We start from the raw sequence: 21,350 nt of genomic DNA, 5'->3' as shown, positions 1-21,350 counted from the left end.
GCTGCCAATTATGCAGAGTACGATATATAAATTATTGCTGTTTTGAATGCATTATACCAAAGGCGTGTCATACTTGTCAGTGTACTTCACTTACGAGGAATCCATATGTCATAGTACAGCATTCTGCATCAAGACAAGTTAAAAAGGACATGACTTTGCTTCATTGCCAGGAAATATTTATACCCTTTTTGCACATTAAGATCTGTTTAATTCAGATGCACAGCACTGTATGAACTTTGTGCTGTAATTTATTTTAGGAATATGTGTAATCAGTACAGGAGACCAAATACAAAAAAGTTAATGAACAGATGTTTGTAGCACTGAGAAATTATTGCTTATGATTAGTTCAGAATTTGTTTACCGAATGAATTAAAAATGGATTACAGTACTGGGCAAGACTTCAAATTCATAAGATATTTTAAAAAATGTAGTGTCACAGCTCATAAATATTTGAAGAACATCATTATTTACCACCAAGAGCTGCAGTAAAATTTCTTTATTGAAAAACCAATTTTGGTTCACAAATCATCAAGTTCATAAGATATTTATGCTATCCTACCAGGCCACTGATTTTATGTTGTTTAGTTTGATGTTGTAAATATTTTATGAACATGATGATGGTCCATGGACTGAAACTGGTTGTCAATAAAGAAATTATACAGCAGCTCTTGGCAGTAAATATGGAAGTTCTGCATGCAGTATTGTTTCTGTGTCCTTATTCCCAATATTCTGCAGGAAGTATTGCACATTTAGTGTTTAAAAAGGTCCAGGACCTTGTCTCGAAAGAATAAGAAAAAAGTAACCCTGCAAATTCTGTGAAACAAATTAGCCGATGCACTTCAGTTACTATCCTCTCTAGTTGGTTGGACATTCAGTGAGAGAAGTAATGGGTAAAAGTGAAGAAAATGATTGTGGAAGAAAAATAAGCTGACAGCTGTTAAAAGTTCTTAGGTATTGGTAGCACATAGTTCTTGCAAGAGTCTTCCAACCCAGAGTTCAACCTCCTTGCTGGTGCCTCCATGTGAGAACTGGTTGCACACTTGTCAGTCCAAATGTTGGATTGGAAGATTCTGGGAAAAATATTGTGGTGGCAGTAATCAACTTTCAACATCGTTGATAACAGCTGTTAAAGCATATATATCCTTAAGCTGACTGCCCATAGTTGTAATGCTTTTGCTTTACTTAGGTGTTTTACTCATATTCGTCTTTCAGTGACTTAATGCATCTAGTAGCACCTATACTGTTTAGTAAACTTTTTATCAAGCAGCCAATAACAAGCAGAAAAGGAGTGGAAGTACAATATTTGGACTAGTAAGACGGGTTTTAGAAAGTTGGTATGGATGTTCAAATTGTTTTGTATTTGTGTATGACCACATTTCTCATCACCTATTTTGTGATGCAGAAAAAGTGAAAGCACTTAATTTAATGAGTACCAGGTTGATGTAATTTTTAAAGAGTATGAAACTTGTAAGTCATATTGTACAATTTATGTGCAACAGTTACTTTAATTATGTGTTATTGTTAAGGAATTTTGTGGAGGAATAATAGTGATAAAAGAAATTTTATTTATGAGCTTCCCATGAAATAAATTATTATTCAATTTATAATACTGAAATTAAGATGATGCTAACAAAAATATTACATTGCATTAACAAAAATGACTGATATTGTGGTTTCTATAAAGAATATAGAGAAACAGAAAACTCACATTTCAACTATGTAAGCCATTGTGGGAATCAGATGTCAGATAAGAAAATTTTTGTTTAAAATTGTAGGAAAGTTCTGGTAAAATTGAAATACTTTTGGATTAAAGGAGATCACGTGCCAAGAAGCAAAAATGTTGAGTCATTGGTAGGCATACACAAAAGGAAAGAAAACTTGATAGGTTTCAGAGTAATCCTTTTTTGAGCTAGAGTATAATACTCGTGGAACAGAACACGTACATGCCCATGCCCTTAAACGGTATCATCTGGACGAACAGTGTCAGTGGTGCATTTCAGCTGATGGATTAGGTCTTTATGTTGGTATGACTACCAACCAGCTGTCTACCAAAATAAATGACCACTGCCAAACTGTTGCCAAGAACAAAGTTGACCACATGGTGGCACAACATGTAGCTGAGCACAACATGCTCAATTGCAGTAGCTGTTTCACAACATGGGCAATCAAGATCCTTCCCTCCACCACCAGCTTCTCTGAACTACACAGATGGAAGTCAGTCCTGCAATACATCCTTTGCTCTCATAATCGCCATAGCCACATTCTCTGGTAACTAGCTGTCCCTACACCCTCCACTGTATAGTTTCCTCATCCTCTGCTCTGTCAGCCACTCCCAATTCATGCCCCATGTGACATTCAGTGTTTCCCACTCTCTGCCTCTGACAACCAAGCATCATATGCCTAATCCTTGTACCTGCCACTCCTCCCTCCTGCATTCCCTGCTGGCATACCAGTTGCCTCCCTCCGAGCCACTAACAGCTAATCCTAAATCACTCTTCCTACCTCCCACCTCACCCTCTAATCACCTTACCGGACACTATCTCAACCACAACCTAGTTCACCTGCCAAAATGCAGGACTGGCACTGCTTGTCCAGCCTGCACCATGTAGGGGCACAGGTGTGTGTGTGTGTGTGTGTGTGTGTGTGTGTGTGTGTGTGTGTGTGTGTGTTCAAAGGAGGAGTGCTCCAAAAGCTAGCAATTAGAAAATTCTAGTTTCGTATTCATGTTTAGCTAAGCCTCAGAGCATTTATTGGGAAACTTGAAAATGTTGGATTCCTTCCAATTTTTATCATAAGTGACGTTATTGTCCAGAAATGAGTTTCTCCTTCTCCATGATGCTGTTACCTCACATTTTGTTGCTGTTTGCTTTTATCTTGCTTAAGCACTTATGCTGTGCATAACTTGTCGACAGCAGTGTAGCTAGGTAGTTTGGCAACCAGTGTGCAGTTTTAACTTGTCTCAATCCCACTCCATCCCTCCCAACTCCAAAAAAACATACGGTTTTTTGGGGAAGCAATTTTTGATACAAACAGTTAAATAAGTAAAATATAATGTTAACCATTTCATACACAGTTTTTATGTTTTGAAACATGTGATGTGTTTTTTATAAATAAAACAATTTGATTGTTAATGGAGCAGTAAAATAATGAAAGATCTTTTTATTGATAGGCGATTCCAACATATGGCTTTAATATATCTTCTTCTAATCTTTTTTGCTGAAAATATTGAAATTGTCATCAAAATCGATAACTTTAGGTACATTACAGTTGATTGTCAAACTAATTGTGGTTGATTCACATGATCACAAGATATCTTTTTGTACCCTGTTGTGGAAAACTTAAGGAAGAAAGTAACTTCTGCATGATGTCACTAACAAGTACTGTAATTGAATGGAACTTGGACCATTCACAGAAAGAACTGATACAGTATAATACAGAAGGTAACTGAAGGAAATACATGAGATGAACAGAAATGGAACGTTCATTCAGAGACAGTTATTACACGTCACCCAATTCATCATGGTCCACTGGACTTTACAAAAGCAGGACATGGTTCTTAATAGGATGTGTGTTCACCATGGACAGAAGTGCATTCTCTGCAGTGTGCTCCCATGCTAGCCACAAGGTTAGTAAACAGCCCTTTCGGTAGGGCATTCCATTGCCTCACCAGCTCGTTGACATCTGATGGACAGTCATTGGTGGATGTAGACGTGTTACTATGTGTCTCCCCACAGTGTCACAATAGTGTTGATATGTGAGTGTACAAAGATTTGAAGGTCAGTCAGTGCATGCAGCACTATTAACTCCTTGCACCATAACCCCGAGCACCAAAACTTAACATGTTTGACAGTGCTTCTGGGTGCATTACATGTTCCCATCTGTCACTTAATAAGTGTGTGTTCAGTGTGGCCCCACAAAATAATAACAGCACAAAAATCTGCACAGCACAGTCAAATCATAAAAACAGTTTAGTGATGTGAGAACAGTTGTTATTTTCACATTATTTTAGCAGTAAAATGTGCTTCTGCACACAAATGGGCCAGGCACAGTCAATAAGCTCTCTAGTTGTTTGCCCATTCCCATAAATGTCAAGAATGAAGCAATGTAAGATAAATTTTTTACAATTTGTGCCACGGAATGCAGTAAGTTTTGTCATTCTCGCAGATCTAGTACCCCTTGTGGACCACTCTTGTTGATTGTTGACAGTAAGAACCAATATACAAGTCAGTTAACATGAGAAGTCAAAAGAGCAAAGCATTTTCCATAGTCTAAAGAGGTTTTTTTTCCTTTCTTTAAGTTACAGATAGATTTCTGCTACTGTCCAGTTCTGAGTATATAAGACTGCTTATGCTATGTACTTTAGTCAGTATGAAATTTTTATATTTACACCCTTTTCCAATGTACAGTACTTAAACTTGTATAGTTGTGACTGGAGGGGTACAGTCACGGTCCTGTGTGTGCATATATATTTTGTCATTAAACTGAAATATAAGGGGGCTGTATCACGGTGGTAAGTCCTTGTGTAACAGGATGAGACTTATTAGATGAGAAGAAACAAGTGAAATGCATATTTTTTTACTGCAGAAGCTGTAAAATGGCATTCAGTGCCATTCTTGGTTGAAAAGAACTTGTTTTTTTGACATTTGCTCATAAGAAAAATGCACTGTTTTGTAAAGGCCAATGCACCTTTTGCTAATCTATTTTGAAGTGTGAATCATGATGATGATTGCCTAACTGATTTCAGGTATGCACAGTCAGTTGGAGCAAAACATTTCAGTACATCAGCAAAACTGAATCGAGGAATTGAAGAAATGTTTTTGGACTTAAGTCAGCGAATGATGGAACGTGCTAATGAACAGGACATACAGAAAGCAGGCTCATTGGGACGTTCTGGCAGTGTGCGCCGAAATGTGGTTGTTGTGGATGATGAAGAAGTGGAGCAGACTAAGTCAGGCTGTTGTGGTGGAAGTACTGCAGTTTCTTAGGTTGTCTAATGTGCTCATTTACATGATACATGCCTTAAATGCATTTGATTGTGTAACTGTTTGTTCCTGTATAACATGTGTGAGTGTAAAGTTCCACGACTGGAAGTGGAACAGTTGCTTGGATGTAAAATGTAAAAATTGTTAATCTACACTGGACAAGTCGCCTTATCTTTATGGAAGGGCTGATAAAGATGTACACACATTTGTGCTTAGTACAAGGCAACACTTCCTTGTACACATTGTATATCACTTATATGTATGAAGTGTAAATCATAATTTCTTTCAAATTTTAGTCCCTTGTGTTAACTACTGTTGTCATTGAATTCAGATTTGTCTCAAGATTAAACAAGATTATTATATTTAATATGATCTCTAGTACCAAACTATTCTGCAACAGATAACTATACTCAAAAAATTTTATTGAAGGCAGTCTATTTGTGAGTGTGTGTTTCTATGTAAACATATTCTCTTTTCAGCCCACATCCATGAAATAATATGTATAACAGTTAACATACATAAGAGTGTGGAAAAGGTATGTGATCCTTTCTTGCCCTAATAGTGATCAGTGTAACAACTATAGTGTACTATGACAGACATGAATCTTTTGAAATTTATTTATTAACTTCCACATTGTGAAAACTGCCTAAAAATTAAAAGTTAAGAGAAGGTATAAGCATAGGTGAAAAACAGATGACGAGTAAAAGAACTATAGAACCAAGTGGTAAGCATTGCAAAAGCTATATACAGGTGATCTGTGAAGGAAAGGAAGATCTTAAAGGCAAAAATACAGATGAAACTGGCAAGAGCAATGTAAGTGCTGCAGACAAGGAATTTTACTGAGTAATTTGAAGCAAATTCTAATAACATAAGCAAAGAAATGCTACCATTATGGTATTTTCCAACAAAGGAGAAAAAAGCATCAGAAGATTCCAGACAGCACTGATTATGCTGCTGGAGATGTAAGATTCCATTTCACGTCCTGAATTGATACATTACAGTCTATCCTTTTTGTGTGGTGCTCCCTGTTTTCAAATTCAGGAGCATACACACACTTTTTATGCTAATGTAATGATTTCATTAGTGAAAACATGAGTGACGTCCTTAAGGAAAAAGTAAGTTCCCCTTCTCATTATTAACATATGCAGCATGTATGTCAAAAGAGAAAAACACGGATGGGGCTTAGATCTGTGAAATGAGAACAGCATGGTAATACTTGAAAGACAATGACAAACTGGCATGAACGAAGTAATGAATGTAAAGACCTGGTGAAATAAAATAAAATAATGTAATTTGTAGAGTCGAAGGTACAAGCAGCCAGAAGAAAGAAATTATCGGGAGGAATGGTATAGGAAGAGAAGAGAGGCTGTAGTTTACAAGTGCAAGAAAAAGTGGTTAATGGTGTAGGACTGACTATTTCTGGTATGGCCTCCGTTGCTGAAAAACTTGAATTCTATAGAGTGTGACATACAGACACTGTATTACAAAGTTGAGAGCCAATGCTCACATCAATGTGGTGCACAATTTTTCCATGATTGTGGGTGAGTTTAGAGAGTGCGTGCATTTGTAAATATATTCTGTATTCGCAGAAAGTTTTAGTTGACGCTCATTATCCTGCCAACAGGCCTTAACTAACCTTTATAGTAACTGACTACTGATTACTGTTCTCTTGAATTCAAATTCCTTGTTTAATGCCGATTTTGCATTTTTACTGAAACACATGTTGCGATGTTTCCCCAATTTATGTGACAGATATCTGTCAAAAGCACTTCTTGTCACTACTTTCTCTCATATTCCTTTCTGTCAGTTATGTGCTTTGATGAGAGAGAATTCGTTTGTATTTAAAATGAGAAAAAAGAATTTAACTCTCATAATGGGTCCAATGAAGTACATACGTTATCAGTCAAAGAACAGATTGTGTGCATGTTCTCTGATGGAGACTTCTTAATTTTGAATTAATAATTAGTGACTGAAAAATGTCGTTCAATACGTGAAGGGTTAGTACTGAATTGCACATAACTTAGTACAAAAACCTTTTTAATGTATTCCACTAAACAGTATGAGGCATTTCTTAGTCAAATACTGAAAGTGGCTTTGGAGGCAATATAATATCAAAACACTCTTCCAGATTATGAAATAAAACATGATAATGTGAAGTATCAAGAACAGTAAAACAGAGAAAGCCATTTGGATAGTAATTAAATGATTCAAGTAGTGTTATTTGTGAGAGTTGTTACTTATTTTCTTAAATTATGTTAACTGATTAATTGGTAGTTAATGGTGAATCTGTACTACCCCCAGACACTAGATAAATGTCCTCCTATAGTTTTATGATCAGTTTTCATGCAAAAGTATCTATACATGAATTGGTCTCCTTGGCATTATCAGGGTTGGTTTACCTATTATTACTGTTTTATATATCTGTTATTGATGAGAGGACTTTTTTCTTAAATAAAAATAAACACTAACATCTTCAAATACTCGCTGCAGAACACTAGGCCGTACAACAGTGAGAGAATGTCAACAAAGGCAGCTTGTTATCAGGAAAAGACCTTTATTGTTAGACTTGCAAAAATGTTTTTCAGAAACACTCAGCATTATTGCATAGGTGCACAAATCCCGTTATAGTTTCATGAATGTAAGAAACTTTTTACATAGTATTTACCACATTTTTATTTTATGTTTGCTTAAGTGCTCAGAAATAAAACGTGCCATATAGCGAAGTATGACCTTTGATTTGTGCTTTGAATGCATCAGCTATTAAAAATAAAAAAATCCAAAGTGTTTGATTATAAATTTTACTGTGGCATTAATCAAAAAAAATTATGACTTCAACCAGAGGGTGCACAAAATTTGATTTAACAATTTGCCTTCATCAGCGGTCTATCTCTTTACTGAAGAATCCCAACAGTTATACAAAAGATGGACAATTATTTGAAATGTATTGTTTTGCAAAAAGCTATTCCTTTCCTGGGATGAGAAATCTGGGTATTGAAGGGTTCAGTTTAAATTAAGAAGTCAGTCGTTCCCAGTTTCCTTTTGTCTAATATCTGAATAGTTGATTTTCCCACTACAGCTCCATTACATTTAATGTATGAGAAATTTGAATGTCAACTCTGCTCCATTCTGTAATTTCTGTTTTTGATGATCCTTTATCCATAAACAAGGAACTGCAAATTTTGACAATTCGGGAGTTTACTTTCTCATCAACACTCTGAAATCCACTTTGAAATGCATGAGAACACCATACCAACTGTTGGTGCTACATGTTACAATTTCCTCTTGTTCCATTCACATGTGTAGTCTGGGAAGAATAACTGTATAAATACTTCTGTTTGTGTGTTGTAATTAATCTAATCTTGCCTTCACAGTCTCTATAGGAGTGTGGAGGGTTATAGTATATTCCTAGATTCCTCACTTAAATCTGGTTCTTCAAATCTTGTAAGTAGACCAGAGGAAAGTTGACATCTGTCTTAGTGTCTGCCAGTTCAGGTTTTCTTTTACAGAATTTCTGGACATGCTCCCAGGCATCAGACAAACCTGTGACCATTTGTGTTGTTCTTCTACCTTGAATATCATCAATTAGTCTTATATGATACGGGTCCCACACACTGGAACAATATTTTGTGATGGATTAGCAATCTCCTTTGTTGACTGATTGATTCATTGGTAGGATAACAGGAAAAATGAATGAATAATCTGCCTCCTGCTTTACCTATGGCAGCCTAAGTGATCATTCCATTTAATATTCTCACAAATTCCTGCACCCACGTATTTGTACAAATTGACTAATTCCAGTTGTGACTCGTTGCTATTGTAGTCATAGGTTGCTATGTTTTTGCATTTTGTGGTGTCCAAAAATTTACATTTCTGGATAGATGAAGCAAGTTGTCACTCTTTGTACTATGTGGGAAGATCCGTACAAATGTTTGTGCAGCTTTTCTCATCCGGTAATTCATTACATCATCTGAAAAAAGCCAGAGGTTACTATTATCAACATCATCTACCAGATCAGTAAAATAAAACATGAACAGCAAAGATCTGAACAAACTTTTTTGGGGCAGTCCAGTCACAAATTTTGTTTAATACTCTATATGATCATACTTTAGATTAGTAGTGTAGATATGGTATTGAGACAATATTGGAACTCAATAAAAACTGTATCTGTCTAATTGCTTTGATTGACATGTTTATGTTTCAGAAAGTGCAGATAGGGTTTCATATGACCCTCGTTTTTTGGGCTTGTACATTGTTGACATGGAGAAAGTTATTCTATTCAAAATACTTCATTTATGCTACTGAAGGTATCTTTGTGCTTTACTTCTTTTCTCATAGGCAGGTATAGGGTGTGCTTTCTTCCAACTTTGACACAGGTTTTTGTTTGAGGGACCTACAGTGTGTCGTATTTAAAAAAGGTGCCAGTTCGGCTGCAAGTTCTATATAGTATTTGATAAGGGTTATGTTCTGGCTCTGGAGCATTAGTCAGTTAATTAGTTACATGTTCCATAAATCATTTGAATGATTCTCTTATCAAAATGATGTGGAACAAATCAGTTTTCAGGATATTTATAGATGATTAGTGTTAAAATTAATGAACACATTCATTTTTGTTGGTCCTATTTGTGCAATGAAACTTAGTTACATATATATGCTACCAGCTTTAAATAGAAATTCTTCCATGGAATATGAGTAGTTATTCAGGAGAAATGACTTAAGATTAGACTTAAAATTTGCCTTTCTGCCTGTGATCCATGTTACTGGGCAAATCATCAAAGAATTTTGTTGCTGCATATTGAACTCCTTTCTGAGTCACTGACAGCATTAATAATGGTCTCACAGTGATATCAATTAATAAAATCTTCTCAGGTTTCTGCTAACCTTTACATTGGACATAGCCCCAGTTAAACCAAGTCACTTTTGTCATTACACCAATGACACTTGTATCTTCTGGCCCCATGGACTGTGAGAATTCTAAGAACACCTGAGCAACATTCACGATCTCATTAGGTGTGTTATGGAAATAGAAATGATGTATTACCCTACCTTGACTTCTTCGTTCACTGGAAAGCCAATGGGAACCCCAGCCACAGTGTCTACAGGGAACCTACACACGTATCAGTATCTCTACGGTCTTGGCCACCATCATCCACCACAAAAACATTGCACTTTGAACACCTTTGTTCATCATGCTAAAGTCATCTTAGATGCTGAAAACCTGCCACAAGAACTAAGCCACCAATGAAAAGTCTTCCGGGAAAATGACTACAATCACGGCAAGATATCACAGGCTATTTCTGGTAAGATGCACAACAAACTGCCATTGAAGAAGACAGCAAGAAACTTGGGAAAGATTAGCTAGCTCCTGAAGAGAGAGAACATTTCAGCAGTGTTCAGGCCTTCAGCAAGTTCTCGGTTCTTTCATGATAATGGGCATGGCACACACACAGGACCTCGAGATATTGCAACCCATTCTTCCTTCCCTGACTGCATTTCATTCACTGTGCACCACCCTCCCCATCCTCACTCCTTCCCCGCTGCCCTCTCCTTCCCCTCTTTTGGTGTTCTGATTTATGTTGGCCTGACTAGCCACCTTGTTCCCTGTATTGCTTGCAATTTTGTTCCTCTTGGCTGTTCTTGCATCCTTTTTGGCATTTTGCTCCCCACTTGGGGTTTGACCTCCACTTCTAAATTTTCTGTTTTTAGCCATTTGGGGAAAAACTCCCTCCCTAGCATCTACAGCATGGACATTCCTGTCCTCCCCTTTCTTCCCCTCTTCCTTCCCACTGTAACCATGTAGGTCACAAGCACATGTAGCCAGTCAGAGTGGTGGGGCTGTTATATACCCATCTGGCAGTGTGCCCCTGACAACACAGGCATCACACTACTGATACCTGAGCTGTTAGCTCCCCATGTATGCCAAGGAGTGCAAAGAGTGGTTACTTGTCGTTCCAAAGCATCGGAACTCCCAGCAATGGCCACTGTGCCAGACAGCCCTTGCTATTGTTGATTGGTGCCCGTGGGGAGAGCCCCTGATCGGAGTGGACAATATAAGTGCAGATGCTTGGTGCATGAAGCACCTAGATGCAAAAATCTGGCTGTTCTCAAAGTGCCATCTCTCAAAGTGGTAAATGTTCATTGAATGCTGCTTTGTATGAACCTGCAGCCTTTCTTTCCCTGGCTACACCTATGGCGGAGGGACATGCTCGCCGTCTTGGGATTAAACATTTTCCCCACTACCTGGTCTGTGCTAGAACGAATGGGAACACATTCTCTGCCACAAAGCCATTGTTTTTTGTGGAGACTATCAAAGATAAGTTTGGCAAAGTGGAGTCTCTCAGTAAAATGCAGTTGCGCTCCTTGTTGATCAGGTCCAGGGAGTGATTTTTCATCGGGAACTCATCCTGGAAACTGATGCGGAAGTAAGGGGTTCTGGAGTGACAAGGCATTCACTTGTTCGATGTATGCAGAAGGATCACCAACCACACTGATACCAGTGCCTTTATTCTGGCGTTTGAGGGGATAACTTTCCAGAGGTGGTCAAGGTCATGTGTTACCACTGTGACGTGAAGCCATACGTCCCGCCACCCATGAGGTGCTTTGGGTGCTTGCGTTTTGAGCATATGTCTCCCCACTGTACAGCAGACCCTCTGTGTGGTGACTGTGGACAACCACTCCTGCCTTGACTGCCACTCTCCAAGCTCACCAGATTGCCCACCTTACAAGAGAGAAAAGAAGATCCATGAGTAAAAGTCCTTGGACTGCCTATCTTATGCTGAGGTTTGCCAAAAATATGACAGACTCCATCCAGCGTCTTTTTCTTCAACTTTTGCCTATGTTACATCCTTTCCCCCTCCTCACTCTTCCTTACTCCAGACACACCCCCACTCCCCTCCCCATCCCCTGCAGTTCCCGCACACTCCCCTCAGGGTGCTACTCCTCATCCCTGGTTCCCCCGGAGGTGCCATCTCTCTCTCCTCGCAACCTGAGTCTGACATCTTACTTATGGATGTCACCCCATCCTTGTCAGTGATGACCACTGATGGTGTGACATGACCTCCCTTCGGCTTCTTTATGTCTAACCTTGACACTCGGCACTTGCTAATGCTGTGGAATTGCAATTGATATTGTCGTTACCTACTGGAAATGCAACACCTAGTTATCTCTTATTCTGCATTCTGTCTTGCTCTTCAAGAAACATACTTTCATGATGACCACTCTCCCACGTTTCGCGGTTATTGGGCATTGTGTCGGAACCATGCTGGCCCTGGGATAGCATGTGGAGGAGCCGGCACTTTGGTTCACACCGTCATTAGTGACTGAACCCTCTTCATACCAACCTGGAAGCAATAGTGGTATAAATGCGAACAATCTTAGCCATCACCATTTGCAATGTCTACCTCCCTACAGGTAGGCCACATCATTATGTTGAACAGCTTACCTTAAACAGCAGCTCCCACCCCCCATGTCTCCTCCTTGGAAACTTCAGTGCACACCAACCCCCCTGGTGGAATGCCACTTCGATGGGTAGGAGTCTTCTAATTGACCAAATTATTACAGACTTTGATTTGTGTCTCCTCAATGATGGTTCTTATACCTTCATCAGTACCACTCATGGCCCCTTTTCAGCTATTGATCTCATGATGTCCTCACCTACTCTCGTGGTTCCCGTATGGTGGTCACCCCATGATGATCTTTGGACAGTGACTACTTTCTGGCGAGTCTATGATTACCCTGCAGCCACCAGGCAGATTGTTCCCCATGCTGGCCATTCCGCAGAGCCAATTGGTGTCTCCTGTGCACTTTAACATCTATCTCTCAGATTGCGTTGATGGGGTCATGCAGGACGTCTCTGATACTATCCTTCATGCCACTGGCACTGCTATAACCCTTTCCACAGGTCCCCCTCATCATCGGTCAGGACCATGATGGACAATGGAGTTTGCAGTCACTATTCCGGACCACTGATGGGCGCTGCAACGATTTAAATGACATTCTCCACAGATCCACCTTATTCCTTTTAAATACATCAGTGCTAAGGCCCACTATCTTATTAAACAGAGAAAAAAGGAATGATGGGGCACTGTGTTCCGTCCCTGAGGATGTATGCCTCTTCATTGCAGGTTTGGTCCAAGCTTCATAACCTTCTGGGCCGCCAACGACAATCACTTGTCCAGGGTCTTACAGGACTGATCCATCGGTCCTTGCAGAACACCTCGTGACACACTTTTCAGCAGCATCGGCATCTTCTTCCTATCCTGCTACCTTTATAACCAACAGAAATGAGTTGAAGAAACCCCCTCTGTTTCAACCTAAACTAAGCTGAAGAATATAAGGAACCCTTCACTGAATGGAAATTCATGCAGGTTCTTACCACCTCACATGACAGCCCCAGCCTCGGATTCCACCCACAACCAGATGATCCAACAGTTAAACAGTTGGACAATATCCATAGGCAACATGTACTCAAGGCCTTCAACTGCATTTGGCTCACAGATGCCTCCCCTTACTATAGCAAGACAGCATAGTTATCCCTGTCTATAAGTAGCATAACTGACATTCCTCTTCTGTCAAGTTTGAATAAAGCTCCTCCAGGATTCCCTAATACATGTCACTTTTCATTGCTGTCCAAAGAATATCGGCCTCATAACACATGTGGCAGAAATGGCTTACCAATCTTCTCGTCATGCAAACGTACCTTGTGGATCGTGTGTGGATTTTCTGTTTACCAGTACCGGTTGTTTTGGGTATTTATGTACCCAGGCAGGTGGAACCATGCCTCATAACTCACAATGAGTCTTAGTGGGCCCAAGACTCCACTAGCAACATTTCTCAACAGCCATGAACAGAAAAGCACAGTCTTCTGCAGGTCAGGCTCCTTCAGTTATTGCACAACACTTATCTGATATGGTTTAACTTCACAAACACAGCTTCAACCTCTGTCTCTCTCTCTCGAACCTGTTGACTCAAGTTTTGTCATTATCTCCTGGCACCTCACTCTTTAATTTAGGTGTGCAACAGGTGATGGTCTGTTCCTGGGAGCATCTTGAGCTGATCCTGTGTGCCACCGTTTTTCAATCAATTCCTGTATGATGCTTTTTGCTGGCACAGAATGTCCTGTAAATTTATTCCGAAACAAATTCTTTGTGTTTACGAAAGGTCCAGTGTGAAAGAACACTTCAACAGTGTCAACATGCTCGAGTAACGAATAAGGCATTATCACATTCTCTCGCTGACCTCACTTCATACAGTGTGTCCTTTTTCTCAGTTGCTTTTGACAAGTTTCACCGGATGTGGCTGCAGCTGCCTTACTTAAGAAAGTTCCATGCAATGTTGGTACATCAGTGAAAATGGTTAGTTCATGCACAACTGTTTGGAAGATATCTCATTTTCCATTGTTACTGACATGCACACGTACTGCAACACTATCATTGCATACGATGGGGCTGGTTTTATGTGCCACACCCTGCACTGCAATATGTTTTTTAGGATGCAAGTAATGTTGAATCTTGACTTATTCTGGTCTATATGGAGTTCCCTCTTCCTCTTACATGATAATTTAATTTCCTTAATTATCCATGACTTTTTTTCTTTTTAATGGATCTTGCTTTTAACAAAAGCAACTTTCAAATGTCAACACAAATTTACTATGGAATAAATTGAATTTGGCACTGGCATCTCTTTCTATGTACACCTCATCTCACACCACCTCTTACTTTCTGTAAAAAATTGTATCCTGTTCTCATTAATAAGCCTCACTTTTTTGTATGAACCTGTCTCAGCACTGTAAGGTGCCATATTGTTTATTTCTCTAAATTGTGTATCATGAATAACAACTGGGTGTGCAATAATTGTTTCAACTTCAGCACTGCTTATAAAAGTGTTATCAATCAGTGTCCTATCGTCTTGCTGCATACAAGTTGGAAAACTGACCACTTATATCAGATTGAAGCACTCAAATAATAATTCTAATTAATTTCCCTGTCTGTGTTTACACTGAAATCTCCACAAGCTACTGTTTCTTCTTGTGTGACAGATAGGTCAATGATATATAAAGATTTCTCATAAATAGCTGAAAGTTTCTTAGAGGGGAACTGTAGACAATTATCAGAGAAGTATTCTGCAGTAATGACTTAAAAGCATGTGTTTGTAGGTTTTGGTCATCACAAAAACTATTTTTGAACATTTTTTACTGTGTGTCAACTTTTATACATGTTGCAACTCCTTTTTCTGTTTGAAATCTACACACAAATTTACCTTCTCCATCCAAGTCGTCGTGTGGTGTTGAGAGAGGCACAGAACACCAATCACTTAGAATTTTCCCCATCTTATAGGCTTACAAGGAGATCATGTATCTTGTATTTCAACCCGCTAACATTCTGATGAAACAATTTTATTTTTCTGCAAACTATAACATATGTTATGGTCCTGTTCCACTCCAATTTCTTTCTGTAGCACCTGACTATAACCTTAAAAACTGTGTCTTGTTTACTCTAGTGATCACAGGGATTTATTCTTCTGTAATAATGCCCCCCCCCCCCCCCCCTTTTCCTGTTCATGTGCAGGCCCTGATTTGTGTACACCAATTCACTTTTAATGGTTTCGACTTTTCTTTTTCTCAAAACCATTGACAATAATATCTGTATAACTCATCTTTGCAATGGTGCAAGAATTAACTAGGAGAGTTCTCTTGGAGCCTTGTTTGTAAAGGAACCTTTGGAAATGGAATTTTTGAGTTCTGCTTTTGTTTTGCCACCGTTAATTTCAGTTCCTGTCATATATGAGTGTGTGGACACTAACTTTGGTGCAACTAATGGCCCCTACATATGACCAGAATTTCTGTGAATTTTGTGAGAGATCTTTTGGTAAGATTCTTGAACAGTAGTCATTGAAGACTTCATGCATCACCTTTCTGGAAACCAAATGTACTTCATTTAACATCTCTCTCACCACCACCACCTTCTCTCTCTCACCACCACCACCTTCTCTCTCTCACCACCACCACCTTCTCTCTCTCACCACCACCTTCTCTCTCACCGCCACCACCACCACCTCTCTCACCACCACCACCACCACCACCTCTCTCACCACCACCACCACCACCACCACCACCACCACCACCACCACCACCACCACCACCACCACCTTCTCTCTCACCACCACCACCGCCTCTCTCACCACCACCTTCTGTTGTGTTTTATTCTCATTGTGTACAATCATTGTTTTCCCTTGGCAGAGACTGCATGTGATGGCGTGGTCTCTCCCATTAAAAACGGTTCTATTAATTGAAGATATAAAAACTGTAAACTGTATACAAAGCTCCCGTGTTGTCCAGAGCCAACATACCACTATAGGCTTATGCCCACAGGTGATCATTTTCAAATTCCTCTTTGAGCTATGACTCTATTGCCTCTTTGTCTAGTTTACAGTGTGTGGAAATCTTTGTACTTGTTTTACTGCCTTTTGTCCTTTGCCGATCATCGGTACTGTGACTGAATCATGGTCAGTGATGGTAGTTTTAATATGTATATTCTCAGAGCAGTTAAGTATGTCTGTGGCCATTAAATCTAGTATGTTTTCATCACATGTTGGCTTCCAAACTATCTTTTCTAGCCAGTTTAGAGACAAGGCATTTAGTATTGTTTCGCAGGATGCCTTGTCACACTCACCACTTAAAAAGCCCTAATCACAACTGATTGATGGACGATTCAAATTTCTCTGATGTTGACAGTATAATTGAGGAACATACATACTAGTGAGCTGAGGTTTTCAGTTACATCTGGAGGTTAATCTGCTGGTCGATAGAAGGACCCAATTAAAAGTATATTCTAACCTTCAACTGTGTGTCTTGCCCAAGCAATTTCAAATGCAGCTTCAATTTCTATCTTGAAGGATTTGAATTTCTTGTCTGCTATGACATACACCACCTCCATTTTCCATTGATCTACCCTTTTGGTATGCATTGAGCTTTACCTAAAAAATGTTACTGTTGGCAATTGCAAACTTTAGCCTCCTGTCTGTACGTAGTACTATGTGAGGACCATTGCTGTTCAGAGTACTTCCAACTAGGGCACTTCATTGCAAATTCTTTGGCAGTTCATGCACAGCGTATTAACATCATCTTCTTTGAGGGCATTTCTTCAATCATACACTAATGCTTCAGGGTCTCTACAGCTTTCCTTATTGAGACCAATAGGAGAATTGCACAATCTAAAATGAACCCCATGTGCATCTCACGAAGTCATCTACGTGGGTAACAGCCCTGATGATGTAATGCACGCCTGACTCTATAGTTCCAAAACTTACAGTACAAACCTAATAAGTTGCAGCCTAGCTTGCGACATAATCACTCTTAAAATCACCAAATAAGCAGCAACCAGTCGCAGTCCTTTTGCGACTGGTTGCTGCTTATTTGGTAATTTTATGGTTTATGGCTGCTGCACAACTTTGGAACCGTGTGGAGCCCACCATTAATAACCACTCTTCTTCTTGACTTAAGAGCTATGGAGTCACAGTCAATTCTGGCTACAATGCTACAGATTGTGAGCTTAGTTGAAATTCCATGAGCAATGCTGGTAGCCTCAACCTTCTGTGCCAGTCACTAAAATGATTAAAGTATGACTTCACAGCCCAGAGAACAAGTGTTATCAAAACATGCACCATAATCTGCAGCTAATTGCACTCTCTTTCCTTTGTGGTTGTCAGTACAGCCTTTTCAGTATGTTGAATGAGGCCACTGGACATAGATCTTGAGTGAACAAAGTGATCTTCCTTGCCACTTGCTAGCATTTTCCAAAAGGATATTATTATTCACTACACTTTCAAACTGCCAGTGATTACCAGGCTCCACCCTTTTGTACATGCTTCCCTGAGGCATGGGATGCAGCATGATTCTCAACAGCTGAAGTTTATCACACTGACTTGTGGTAAGTTTGTTTCACTAGGAGACAGCAACTCAAACTTGTTGGTTAGGCAGATGGATGTAGTACACTGAGTTCCCCCTGGTCACTGCCTCCCCTTTACATCCCCCCCTAGACCAACTACTGTAGACCAGTCAACGAAGGAAAATTAGGGGAAGAATATCATGCAGTCACGAACTTTTCCACAGTAGTAGGAAGGAGTGTCGTGAACAGCGTACTATAAATACCTGCTAGTAGGGGTGGGGGTTTAAAGGTCGCTTTTTATATTTTTCATGAATAACTTAAAAACCATGGCTCCCAACAAAAATTTCTCCCCTAACAAAATTAAACTACATTTCCTACAAAAAAGTCATATTCATTTCTTCTCTAGAACTAATAGTTTCTGTGTTTCAGGGGATGGAAGAACAGCAGGTTATTAAAATAGTGTTTTAATCCTATAAAATTAATGTTAAATGAAGTGGATTAAGAACAAACATTAAAATTTGTATACCACTCCTAAGTGCAGTACAACCATATTATGGGATATATTCTGTTCTGGGGGTAGGGAGAGAGTGCGCAAGAGTGTAGGGCAGAAGTGCAACTAAGGAAGGTGAGTCACCGGATTGTGATCATCCACTTTTCCCCTACACAGGTATGCAAACTGAAGAGTGAGCAGGTGATTACCCATTCTGTCTATCCCACTATGTCATAAGAATCAACTACAGTGTGTTTCACAAAAGTTATGCAAACCCTCCACAGAGCACCTTATGAATCAATGGTCACATAGTGCGCAGACATGCCCGAGGGATGTTTTATTTTCCACAAATTGCATTAACCCTACATGGAATACAGACATGAGTTACTAATAATACTAATACAAGAAGCAGATATGGACAGAATGTACATAAATCTCTGCACACTGTTACAGGGGAAATTGGTTCCTAATCATCCTACATCACAGCAGTAACATTATTCCAGGAAAGGCATAGGTGCTGCTGGCTTTTCATTTTGCACAGCCCATACCTCCTCAGCATTTCTGTCCAGTTATTTTATGTGATTAGACAAAATAACATTAGTGAAACGTGTTTATATAGTGGAGCTATTTTCAGTGTATTAAATGAGTACTTATTTGCAGTTGTTAAGTGAAGTTTCGTGTAAAACACATTCCTAGAAACAATGGCTGAAAAGTGTATAATTTATAAGTGTGTAATGTTGTTGGGAGAAGGAGTGGATTGGCAAATATGACACCATGCTGCTGTCTATCACTGACAGCATATTGTAATGGCTTGTCATTGTGTTGTTGTCATTTGTTGGTGAATTGGTAATGACCAGAAATTTACTGCATTTCGCTCACCTTTCATTGTGTTACTGGCAGATTCCATTAATCTCTTCCATTTGGGAACTGCTGACACATGTAGAGGGGCTTTACTAGATGGAGCTGCTTACCACACATCCACAGCATATCTTCAAAGGTGGGCGTGAATGGTGGAACTGGACTGATTGTGTTCAAGTCTAGAACACTAATCTGCTGTACTGCATTGCTTGACTTGTGCTGAAATATCAGAAGCTGCATAACACAAGTGACTTAATAAAAGAGATGTTTTTGGTTGCAGCTCCAGGAGGCCTCAGTTTCACAAGTCAGATGATCCTGTGATATGCTTTGATTGGCAAGGCAGCTTTGCTGACACCAATTTTGCCTACTCCAGCATGGGTCAATTGAGTCTTATTGCACCAGCTAAAAGGCGATGGGCAAAAAAGGTAGCTGCTTTGTAAACTTTAAGTAATAAAAAATACTTGCATTTGGGGCCTCGTACATCTCCTCCCTGACAGAGTTCGTTACATGTGAGTTCAGCAATCTCGATAGGGCCTTATGTATGGTGGTAACATCATTTGATTTCCATTTTACAATGCAGTATTTTAATTTCTTTTAACAATTTTATGGAATGTGAGTGTAATTGTTACACCATCATGCAGTAACTACAGTTGTTGACACAGGACTGTGACAGTGAGGACATTGCAAAGGTGGCCAAAGCTAGATTCAGGAGTTCAATCAACTGGAACACTTGTACTACAAGGATTAGGATATAACTGAAAAAATTGATACATGTCGAGTGTTTTAAATTAATAAAGGAAATGATTTTTTATTCCTTTAGAATGATGTGAACTCAGTGTCAAACATCTTATGGTGACACCAGTTGGTTACCAACGTGGTGATAAGGCAGATTGAAAACACGGAACAGAATTTTGAAAGACAACCATTTGTTTTAAGCATAATCAGGGAGGATGCAAGCACGGTAAGTAAAGTTTATTTTCAGATCCTTTGTTAGCACCACTGGTTATGTCCTCCAAGTAACATTGTAACTATTTAACTGACCAAAGAAAAGTTGCAAAACTTAAAATACACTGGTATAGACATGCGTATTCAAATACAGAGATATGTAAACAGGCAGAATACGGTGCTGCACTCGGCAATGCTTACATAAGACAACACGTGTATGGCACAGTTGTTAGACCAGTTACTGCTGCTTCAGTGGCAGGTTATCAAGATTTAAGTGAGTTTGAAAATGGTGTGATACTCAGCGCACGAATGATGGGACACAGCATCTCCGAGATGGTGAAGAAGTGGGGGATTTTCCTGTATAACCATTTCGTGAGTGTACAGTGTATATCAGGAATCCAGTAAAACATCAAATCTCCAACACTGCTGCAGCCAGAAAAAGATCCTGCAAGAACGGGACCAACAACTACTAAAGAGAATCGTTCAATGTGACAGAAGTGCAACCTTACTGCAAATTGCTGGAGATTTCAATGCTAGGCCATCAACAAATGTGAGAACCATTGAACAGAACACCATCAGTATGGGTTTTTGGACCTTAAGGCCCACTCATGTACTGTTGATGACTGCACAACACAAAGCTTTACACCTTGCCTGGGCCCGTCAACACTTACATTGGACTATAGACTAACAATTTAATCAAGTGACGAGTGATTTACACTGAAGAACCAAATAAATTGGCACAGCTGCCTAATATCGTGTAGGGCCCTGTGAGCATGCAGAAGTTATGCAACATGATATGGCATGGACTCGACTCATGTCTGAAGTACTGCTGGAGGGAACTGACACCATGAATCCTGCAGGGCTGTCCATAAATCTGTAATAGTAAGAGAGGGTGGAGATCTCTTCTTAACAGCATGTTGCAAGGCATCCCAGATATGCTCAATAATGTTCATGTCTGGGGAGTTTTGTGGCCTGCGGAAGTGTTTAAACTCACGGAAGTGTTTAAACTCAGAACAGTGTAACTGGAGCCACTCTGTAGCAATCCTGGCCGTGTGGAGTGTCGCATTGTCCAGGTGGAATTGCCTAAGTCTGTCAGAATGCGTAATGGACATCAATGGATACAAATGATTAAACAGGATGCTTGCGTATATTTAGACGTATCAGGGGTTCCATATCACTCCAACTGCACATGCC

The 21,350-nt window shown here is 39.5% G+C and overlaps 1 protein-coding gene across 1 annotated transcript in view; it reads left to right on the top strand.

The window, feature by feature from the left end:
• The window catches only part of LOC124796395 (ras-related protein Rab-21), a 38,323-nt gene extending 32,974 nt beyond the window's left edge, over positions 1-5,349 (top strand). The window contains exon 4 of the mRNA XM_047260565.1: positions 4,745-5,349. Within this exon, the coding sequence (XP_047116521.1) occupies positions 4,745-4,985 (241 nt within the window). The 3' untranslated portion in view covers positions 4,986-5,349. The remainder of the gene's footprint in view (positions 1-4,744) is intronic.
• Positions 5,350-21,350: the final 16,001 nt, after the last annotated feature.

This window comes from Schistocerca piceifrons, chromosome 4 (genome assembly GCF_021461385.2).
Source record: "Schistocerca piceifrons isolate TAMUIC-IGC-003096 chromosome 4, iqSchPice1.1, whole genome shotgun sequence".
In the NCBI taxonomy this organism is placed as follows: Eukaryota; Metazoa; Arthropoda; class Insecta; order Orthoptera; family Acrididae; genus Schistocerca; species Schistocerca piceifrons.
The sequence above is the reverse complement of the archived record's forward strand: the minus strand, read 5'-3'. Positions and strand labels throughout refer to the sequence as shown.